Source organism: Athene cunicularia (assembly GCF_003259725.1).
Source record: "Athene cunicularia isolate RWA chromosome 15 unlocalized genomic scaffold, athCun1 chr15_part1, whole genome shotgun sequence".
NCBI classification, from domain to species: Eukaryota; Metazoa; Chordata; class Aves; order Strigiformes; family Strigidae; genus Athene; species Athene cunicularia.
This window is the reverse complement of record NW_020799121.1, coordinates 3,497,704-3,508,518: the sequence shown is the minus strand read 5'-3', so window position 1 is coordinate 3,508,518 and position 10,815 is coordinate 3,497,704. Positions and strand designations below refer to the sequence as shown.

Here is a 10,815-nt window from a genome sequence, read left to right as displayed (position 1 = left end):
AAAAAAAAAAAAAAAAAAAAATTGTTGGTTTTACTCTCATCTGAATCAGTGAAGTTTTGGAGTCTGCTAAAGAGTATTTTAGGCTGGCTGTTTCCTGACTTTGCCTGTTATGTCAGTCACAATTCTCTTTATAACATGATGCTGAAGAGTCAAACAGCTGGAGAAAAGTAGAGGTAGGCTGTGTGGTAAAACAGTTACACTGTTGAGTGAGGAGTTGTTTGAGGGAGTGGCCCAGCACCCTCCTCCTCTTACATCCCAGAGCTCTGCAGAAGTTACATTTGTGTTAGAGAACTTGCAAGCCTCATGGGATACTAGTGTAACAGTTCTTTAAGCTAAAGGAAAGACCTCTCATCAGAACGGGGATAGAAGGATTTAATCTTGATTTTTTTTTTTTTTTTTAATAATTCTTTTATCAAGACAGTGCTGTACATACTTTTAACTGCAAGTGTTATCCAAGGACAAATGGGTCCAGAGCTGGTTTAGTTACATCTGTGCTGCAGAAGTGAATTCCAACCAGTAGTTTTCCTTGTAGGCAGGATTTAGGAGTGTTTCCTACTGCTTTGATAAAGAAGGAATTTTCACCAGCCTTTCTGTATGCTGTGCTGTCAGTAGGATGCCCTGAGTTGTGACCATGCTGAAGTATGTGGTCTCTGAAAAAGCAGGCAGAAATAAGGGAGGAAACTGGAAGCAACCCTGTTTGCCCTCTAAATTAGGGCAGAGGGAGTGGGGAAACTATAACTTGGTGCAGCTTGTGTGAAAGTGAAGAACTTTTTGGATCAGTTACTCAGTTTTGCATAAAGCAATGTAACTGTTAACTTGCTGATGCTCTTTCTTGGGCTTTTTTTCTGCTTACCTTCTCTTGTTAAGGAAAAATGTTATTTTTCTGTTGTATAACAAGCAATACTTGCTACAAAGCTTATATGCAACTTCAATGAGATTTAAGTCTGGTAATTTGCTACAGACTTTCTCTGTGGAAGTGATAGAAAATCTAAAAAGCCATTTTAATTGCTACTGAAAATCTAGACTGAACAGCCTTCATAAGATGCACAGGCAATAGCAAATCTTTTGCAGAGCTAGTAGTACTTTGAGAATTATGCTCCACATGATCAGAGGATTGAGCTCTTAATAAAGATTAACAGATAGTGGCTGATTATTTAAAGGAACATGGGTATTAGAAATGGTAAGAGACTGGATGACTTAGGTTTATCTCCTGGCCAGAGCAGGATGTTCTGTGTGGGGTTTTCTGAGCTGTCCTGTCTTGGGGTTTTTTTTAACAGATGTAGATGAAGTTCAGGAAGGTTATTTTGACCTTTTTTCTCTAGTAATGCTAATGTGAGCATGATTAATTCTTTATCTGTTCATACCTTTTGAATATGTATATTTTCATGATCTTTCTGCCTGATCTCAGCTGTGCTCTGTTCTTGTAAATCATTTATTTGGGCCTTTCTGATTCACTTTCTGGTTTGTTTTTTGGGGTTATTTTGGTGGGTTTTGTTTTTTTTTTTGTTTTTTGTTTTTTTTTTTGTCTAAAGTTCCTCTGGCTGGACGGGTAATTATGGCACTAATATACACACCATGAAGTGTTACTCCAGGTGTGACTGTGTGGGAGCTGGGAAAGGCTGGCTCTGCTCTGCTCTGTGATGTTACAGTAGGAGGTTTCAAAGCTGTGTTCTTTTGACTGCTGTCTGGTGCAGAATCCCTGACAGATTTATTGATTAGTGCCAACTGTAATCCCTCTTCATATTATTACTTACCAAACATACTCTGCATCTATTTTTTTCTCTGTGTTTCCAAATATCATGGTTTTTTTCAACTTCTCTCTCTAGTCATGCAGTGTTGTATTTCTGTGTTTCTGATCTCCATTTTGCATACATTTCTTTGTCCTAGATGGGCTCCGAGTAATTCCTCTTGATTCATTAACATCTTGTAATGTGTTTGCTGCTTCTCTATATTCATGCATCATACTTAGTTGTTAAAAGTAGCATTAACAGGGTAGGGTTAGGTTAACTACTTCCCCTAATCAAACCACCAAAACCAAAAGTTGTTTATATTGTTTTAATACTTTCTATACTGAACCCAATTAATTGGAACTTGTTTTGGAAATAACTGTATTGTTTTGGAAAGTGCCTTTTTATGGGTTCATGCCAAGAGCTTGTAGGAGGGGGACCTGTGCTGGGTGTGATGTGCCCAGAATTTGCCAAAGTTTTGTCAGTGAATCATAAATGAGTTCCAGTTTAACTCATTGGGTTTCAGTTTACCTGGGAAGTATAAGAACTGCTTGGAACTCCAAGGGCTTTGTGTTTGGGAAATTCAGGAGCAGCTTTCTGTTAGAAGGTAGGGATGTATGAAATCCTGTCCAGCCCCTTTTCCATAAGGTTTTTTTCTTTTGAGTATTTCCTTTCTTTAAAATTGATCAGTGGCCCTGCTATTCCTCTGGTTGCCGTACATAGCTGCTGGTGAGAATTGCATGGCATGCTGCTGTTCCACACCAGGTAAACAGGACTCAGTTTTTCCTTAAATATTTGAGCAGAGGAATTGCTAGCTCCATTGAGTGTTTTGCTTTATTTCCACAGTAGGTTAGATTGCTGCTCTGTGTCTACCTGACAGCCTTTTCATGCTGATTTTTGTTCTAAGGCTACCATTCAGCCTTTGTTTTATGGCTTCTCTTGTTGCTCTTTCAGCTCAGTAAAATGCATTTTCATGGATGTTTCTGAGCCTCTTGGTTCTTGAAGAGAGAAATCGAAACCCTGCGCTCTTTACTGAACAGCTAGCTTTGCACACGCTTCTGTCCTTGCTTTAAGCTTAGACCATATAGAATATTTAACTCTTGCGCCTTCACTCTCCAGGTAAAGGCTGATGAACGAGCTTGTTTGTACTCTCTCTTCGGCGCCTGGTATATTTTTTCCTGTGATACATTTGTGCTGTGGCACATAACCAGCGTTTTGTTCTCTGGTTCTGCATGCAGCACCCTGACAATCCTTTGACCAGCTAATAGGTTTATGTTGTGGGTTTCAGAATGATTCATTCATGTGGATTGGCAGCCTTTCTGCTCTCTAGGAATAGTGTAAGTTCATTGAAGGATATGATTTCATGAGTACCTTAGGTTGGAGTCTGTGCAAACAACTGGAGCTGAGATCTTATTCTTAAATCATGTATATTCAGTCTTTTCATTTGGTTTTAGACTTTCAGAACAGTACCCTAGATGTTCCTTCCTGCAGTAGCTCTCCATAGAGCTTGTTAGATTATAAGATTGAAGATCTTTTTGTCTTTTGAGGGTTTTTCACCTGTGTGTGGTAAACAGGGATAGAGCAGATATTTTGGGGCCACATTTTCTTAGAGAACTGAATTTTAAATGAGGTATTTGAGAATTAATTCAGTTTCCATTCACTATCCCAGATGAAAATAGTCAAATGACTGTAGTGATATTAAAATACAGTTGAAATAAAAAATAAATTAACCCCCCCAGCTATCTCATTCATATTTTTCACTTTTAAAATTTAATTATAAAATTTGTTTTAAACAGTTTTTCTCTATTTTTTTCAGCTTGCATGACATTCCCAGGAGACTTGAGTTCTGTTAGTTACTCTTCCAGCCAACTTGGTACATGCCTTTAGACTAACCTCTTCCTCCCTTTGAGTCTGTTTTGGTTTTGTTGTTTGCTTGGGGTTGTTTTTCTTTCAGTGTGGAGAAAGGAGACAAATTAAGTCCTTTCAGCCATAATTTCTTAGAGTTGCACAGTACCTAGCAGAGGGGTGCCTACATCTTTTATGTGCAATTTAGACAATCAGATAATGCAAGTGAGCAGTCAGAATTGTATTCTTTTTATGTTAAATACAAGAATTGTATTCTTGTTATGCAAGAGCCTTTTGGTTTTCCCTTTCATGCCCTACAGTTTCCATGTCGCATCCTGATATTTGAGTAGTGCTTTGAATATGAAGCACATAGTCTTTCCTGTGAAATTAGTATTTGCAGTGCTAAAGAATATACATAAACAGTTAGACAGTGGACATATAGGATGGATTTAAGTTCAGGATTGTTGTTGCAAATGCATTACTGCTTTCTAAAAATTACCTACAATGAGATAAAAATGGTTACCTTTTTTCTAATCATAGATAAGCTGCAGATTGTTGCTGTTTACAGAGAAATAAATAGAGGTTGTCTGCGTTGAGGAGCAGAAATTATTCATTTTGCTTCTGTGTAAAATGATGTTTAGAACTTTTAGCTATAATTCAAACATAAACACCATCACTACTAGCAAAAAATTGATAGTGAAATGACTTGCTGTCTCCATTAGCAAAACTCAAATGCACAGCAGTTTGAATTCAATTAAAAACAAGAAATAAGCCTGTGGCATGATACTGTCCATGTTTGTTTACAAATCATTAAAAGAAGATCAGCTCATCCTTTCAACTTTTTTGTATATAAGACTCCTGTTTATAGGAGGACTGGGTCTCATCTGTTGGTTACTCCAGCTACAGTTGGATGTATTAGTTCTTGAACTTGAGGAATGACAACATGTCTCAGATAGAGATGCTTTCCCTGTCCTATGGGACCCTGAGTTCACCAGGTGTGGAAAGGCCTGTAAGGCCAAGTGAGCTGATGTGACCCTCCTGAGAATTTCTTTGCAGGTGAGGTCCAGCTCTTGAGGCACTCTAACAAAAGGCCATCATGGCATTTGCAGCACAGTGTAAAGAACAATTTTTTTTTTTTCCCCCATTTCTCTTTCGTTGTTAATGTTTCTAGAGATGCGTTGAAGCTCATTGTGCCTTCAGGCCATCTTCTGTGGTACATACTGTCCTGGTTTAACCCCAGCTGGCAACTAAGCACCATGCAGCCACTCACTCCTCCCTCAGGTGGGATGGGGAGGAGAATCAGAAAGAAACAAAAGTAAAACTTGTGGGTTAAAGTAAGAACAGTTTAATACTTGAAATAAAATGTAATGATGATTATGATAATAGTAATGAAAAAGAAAATAACAAAAAGAGAATGAAATGAACCCCAAGAAAGTCAAGTGATGCACAATGCAATTAATGACTCACCACCCACTGACTGATGCCCAGCATCAATCCCCGAGCAGTGATCTGCCCTTCCTGGCCAACTCCCCCCAGTTTATATACTGGGCATGATGTGATATGGTGTGGAATATTCCAGTTGGGGTCAGCTGTCCTGGCTGTGTCCCCTCCCAGCTTTTTGTGCTCTCCAGCCTTCTTGCTGGCAGAGCATGAGAAGCTGAAAAATCTTTGATGTAGTTTAAACTCCACATAGCAACAACTTAAAACATCAGTGTGTTATCAATGTTATTCTCATACTGAATCCAAAACATAGCACTATACTAGCTACTAGGATGAAAATTTACTCTATCCCAGCTGGAATGAGGAGACATACTAAGCAACATACCCAACTGTAGTGATACCATATAAAATATTGGCAAGTGTATACTTAGACCGTCTACTTTGGTTGGAGGATAAATGGGAAAGCTGCAATGCTTTCATACTCTACTGCCAATTGTACAGTACAGGAAAATGTCTGTTAAGTCAGAGAAGAGCTTTTAATGATATACTTAAATTCCACTGAAGAATTTACTGTAAAGCCTGTACTTAAAACCTGCGCTTCTAGTATCTCTTTAGCAAAAGTTGGTAAGAACATGATTTTTACTTGAGTGTAAAAAAAAAAAAACAAACCCTTGCAGTCTTCCTACTGGTTTTATGTAAGAATTGGAATAGATAGATGCAGAATAAATTTTTACTTGTAGTTTAGGCAGGTAGTTTTGCAGAATCAGGATTGATTCTTCTTTGTCCTATATGCATTTTGTTCATTCTAAAGCCCTATACCTTTGTAAAGTTTGAAGTGGCACAGTCTTGTACCAGTGTGCTTCAAGTGAATGAGCTCAGGAAGGGACAAATCAGCTGTGTTGCCTGGAGAGATCAGAAAACCTGACCCTGGTCCAAACTGTTTCACTTCAGAGAAGTAAAGCAAGGAGTCAGGGCTAAAGAGAAGGGTCAGCCAGAGCTCACACTTGTCCATCAACTACCCAGCTTGTGCTGCTGCTGCTGGGCCTGTGCGTACATGTACGCACGCACATCAGTTTCACGTAGCAAAGTGATTTTGCCTTGTTCCTCTGTACTCTACATTTGATTGGATTCTGTGCTTAAGCAGATCTTCTGACTTCTGAACAAAACATTTTGCAGCCTGAGCTTCAAAACTCATAGTGCGTAGCGTGATTGGTTTGGTTGTTTGACAAAAGTGATGAGCATGGTTGGTGTATTCAGTGCTTAGTGTGTATGGAGTCTTTCGTAATGGATATTACTAATTATTGAATATTAATAGACCAATTACTGAATATGAACTGTCATTTCAGGTGTCTCAACAGTCACTGTCGCTGTTTTTACATCAAACATACTAGTGTCGTGTCTGCAACCATGTGTTCTATTTCCTTTAATTTAGCATGATTTTGTTCGCCGAGACCGACCACCAAGGGTACTAATAGACCTCATACAAAGGACAAAAGATGCAGTACGTGAACTGGATAACCTTCAGTACCGGAAAATGAAGAAAATCCTTTTCCAGGAGACACGGAATGGCCCACTGACCGAGTCTCAAGAAGAGGAGGAGGTATTTTTATTTTGTTACCCCATTTGCACTGTTATAGATAATTTTAGGGCATGTGAGATGTTCCTGTCCTTAAGGTGACAGAACAAGCACAGCCTAGGTGAGGATGCAATCCATGTTGTTGGAATATCATCTGGATCAGCAGAGAAACAGGATAGGATAACAAGCAATAGTAGGCTTTACTAAGTTAGATGTGCATTTATTGGCAGTTTTAAAACTTCGGGTTTGGTTTGTGTTTTTTTTCCTCAAATAATGACCTATCTTCTGAAAGCTTTAGGGAAGAAACTCATTTGGAGGGAGATTGTCTGTGAGAAGAAAGTGGCTCACAGCCTGTGTGAAGGAGGGTCTGTTGGTCAAGCTCCAGTCCAAGCTTTTATTTGTCATAAGCACAGTCAAGACCACTCGATTAATGTTAGTATTTTTTCAAGTACCATAACTTTACAGTAAAGTAATTGACCTATCATGAACTGAAAAACAAATTGCCAAATTAATAAGACTTATTTCTCAAAATTCTTTAATGTTAAAGAAGAAAAGGGTTAAAGACATAAAATTCGGCTTCAGTTTAAATCTTGTAATAAACAACCACCTTAATCAGTGTATGATGACACTAACAGTGACCTAGAGAGGAAACCAGTCATTTTTCAATTGATGAGCTTAGATGGAAATGAATGTCATTTGGTGCAGGCACATCAGATAAATAAATCTATGACTGGTTCTCAACAGAAAAAATTGATAGGCAAATTGATGTTTGTATTCCTTTTTGCTACAGTATAGCCAGATAATATGTATTGAGATGCCCAAACTCAGCATATAATCAGGGACTTGATTTTGAGGTTTTTGTATGTCACATGCTCCTTTAAAGCTAAACCAGAGATCTGGTTTAAGAAATGGGTGAGTTTGGGTGTCAGGTAGGAGCCCATACGGAAGGAGGAGACTGGCATTTAGCACTGTCCTTCACTTTGAAGGGGATGCACAAAAGGAGCAAGAACAGCAACCACCGTGATTAAAGCTAGCAAGTGCTTCTGTTCTAACCCTCCAGCTAGCCAACTTCTGAACATTGGGCTTATCTGGGGGGTGGGGGGATTGTCAGACTTTTGCACTGAAACCCTCAAGCTTTCTCTACCCATGTGTGAAAAGCATGTGTGAAAACCCTGAGTGACAGGGTAGGAAAGTGCAAGGGAGTGGGTTTCCCATTTGACTGTTCAGCAGATCCAAACTGAACAGCTAAGTGGGATACATGTGGTAGTAGCTGACTCCAAAATGCATCTTCTTCTGCTCCTCCTGTCCCCATTCCTCAAAAGAGGGTGGTGGTGGGGGGAAAGATACCGTATCTCCAGGAATTAACACTCTGAGGCTGACACTCTGCATGTGCACAGCATGCTCTGCACTGCGTTTTACCACTGAGGTTGTGCACCCGGAAAGGCTAGATTGCTCGTCTGTATCACTAACTTGGCAGGGAAAGGAAAACATAGCACGTGCTTCAGTTACTACTTAACTGGTTAACAGAAGCTGCTCAGCTCTAAATGCCACAAGACAGTTCCTTTTTCTACCTTAGACTTTCTAAAGTGGAAAAGAAGTATTACAGATTTTTAACACTCAAAATTTATTACTAATGCTTTCCTCAGAGCTCTATCAAAAAGTTAAGGTCATTTGGAAAGTGTTCAAGTCAGGAAGTCAACGTTAAGGTTGCATATGTGATCTCATCTCTGTCCTTTCTAGATACACATTCACTAATTATGTAGCTGTATTCTCATCTCGGATGCTTCATTATGTTACTTCTTCCGCAGCTTTATATAAGCATCCTGGAAATATTCCATTATCATGTGCATATGTTCTCTGTAAAATAGTAGTATTTTATATTTTGGATTTTAAGTGCTCTCACAGAGTCTCTGAATGATCTGCTGATTGCTTAAAAAATAATCACACAATCACATACAAATCTGTCAAACCTGTCAATTTTATCTTTCAGTTTCCAATAGAATGAGTACCCTGTTAATTGACTCGTAATGTAATTCTCCCCAAGCTCCCTTTGGAGGCCAGGACAGACTGGGTGCAGTAGCAGGCCATTCATTTTAGTGGATCAAGACTCTTTCAAACCAGGAGCTGAAGGATGTCCAGAGTTCTCAGTCCTCACTGCGAATTCCTTGCAAGCCTCTTCAGTGCCACTAGCTAATTACAAAGGACTCCATAAATTCTCTACATCGGTCCAGATTAAGCTCATACTCTGGGATTACTGTGCTTGTATGAGTATGCAACAAGAAAAAAAGGCTGCTAACTTCTTATATTTGTCTGTAGAATCAAAAACATGTCCTCTACAAGGAATATTTTTTTTTTGTACGTCTAAGCAGATTACAACAGTTTTAATCACTGTAATAACGCAGGCTCTTCTGAGTCAGCTGCTTAAAGATGAGTGATGAATTTATCTTGGCCAAAAACACAAGGTTAAAGGTGTTAGCTTGACAAAATGTAATTGCTGACTGCTTGGGACATGGAGGTTAAAACCTCTACACCTGTTAAGCACCACGTGATATTTATCAAATATTAAACAAATGGTTTGTTGTCTTACATCTGATTCACAAAATGGGTTGCAGCATATCCTGACTTGGAACATTGTTTTAATGCAAACATAGATTGCTCCTTTTAATTATAAGACTTCTTCCACCAGCCATCCAGTATTCCTGGATGTCTCCTAGTCAAGCCAAGAGCCATGCCCAGACTTACTGATATGTGGAAAAGTGGCATGAAGCCTGATGTAGTAAGATAGCTTTTGTCTTTTCCCCTGAAAACTGCCCCATATGGAATCTTTCATAACCCAAGCAGCATTGAGAAATGTAGTTGCCACAATAACGAGCAAAGAACCTTTAACTCTGCAGAGTTGTCTTTAAAGCAAACTTTGGGCATTGGAGGCAGATGCTGGGCAGGTGATTTCCTGCAGTATTTGTAACTGATGCCCCTTGTTTTATAGGACAGTGAGCATGGATCAAACCTCAGTAGGAAGATGGACAGTCTGGGCAGCAACCATTCCATCCCAAGTATGTCTGTGAGCACAGGCAGTCAGAGCAGCAGTGTGAGCAGCATGCAGGAGGTCCTGGATGAGAGCAGCCCTGAACTGGTCATGATGCATAGTGACGAGAGCACAATTAATTCCACCTCCTCCGTTGTTCATAAGAAGGTATGTTCTCTGGTGCTCTCCATAGCTTCCCGCAGTCCCTGCTGTTACTCATGTTGGCTCACCCACATAGGACCCAACGATCAGTGTGCTGTGGTCTTGTGCTGAGCCATCTGCTGAGAGCAGGAGCTGGTGCCGGGCTTGCCAGAATCATGCTCTGTGGGTTTTTTTCTTTAAAAGCTAAACTGCATTTAAATAACCTCTGACAATAAAGAGGCCCCTGATGAAAGGTAGCGCTGTCAGTGTCTAGGCAGGGTTCACCCAGACTTACTGCATGCCTCCTTACCCAGCCCTGCATGTGCACTCCTTCATCTCTGCTTGTAACATCAGTCCTTGTTTCCTTGTGAATGATTGTACTGTATTATGTAGTATGGTGACAAGTGGTCACAGCAGCTAAGCTAACCATTTACCAGTCACAGTGTATGATTAAAATCTGCTTGCACTGGGATTTCCCTCATGAGAACTGGAAGTGTGCAGAACTTTGGACCCTTCCCACGAGGTATGTTTTGAGTCAAGTCCACTCAATGCTTTTCTGCTATTTTGTTGCATGTTGTGATCTGTTGCCTTTCATTTTCTTAGTGCTAGGTATCAAGCTAAAGTTGTCTACCTGTAAGTCAGCATCTAATCTAAGGTCGTTTGACTAAAATAGTTTTGGCTTGGCCTTAGCAATGTCATTTTCTAGTGGGCAGTTAAATGGAGTTTGGTTGTGTGATTACATTTTCAAGGAGCTTCAAAGTGTATGCATGTTTTTTGCCAAAGGAGCTAAAACATTACAGCAGCATCAAAAATATTAATTACTCATTTGTAAGGTTACAGTAAAGCCTGGTTTTAGCTAACTAAATATTTGTAAGCAATTTTTCCTCCTGAAATACAGCGTTTGGGTAACTGAATATTGAAGCATCTATAAAAGGGAGCTCTCAAGAAATTTTGTCTTCAACAAAAGATTGCCTTACATATTTAAAGATACTGGCAGATAAGTTGCATAGGTTTCAGGGTTTTACATCTTTCTGAAATACATTTGCTGTAACACCTTAGAG

At 39.5% G+C, this 10,815-nt stretch overlaps 1 protein-coding gene across 3 annotated transcripts in view; it reads left to right on the top strand.

Moving 5' to 3' along the window:
• The window catches only part of TAOK3 (TAO kinase 3), a 52,382-nt gene that overhangs the window by 16,783 nt on the left and 24,784 nt on the right, over positions 1–10,815 (top strand). For 2 of the 3 annotated variants that reach the window (XM_026859860.1, XM_026859862.1), the window contains 2 exons: positions 6,445–6,612; positions 9,575–9,781. In XM_026859860.1, coding sequence (XP_026715661.1) covers positions 6,445–6,612; positions 9,575–9,781 — 375 coding nt within the window. The remainder of the gene's footprint in view (positions 1–6,444; positions 6,613–9,574; positions 9,782–10,815) is intronic. The other variant, XM_026859861.1, reaches the window with a different exon arrangement.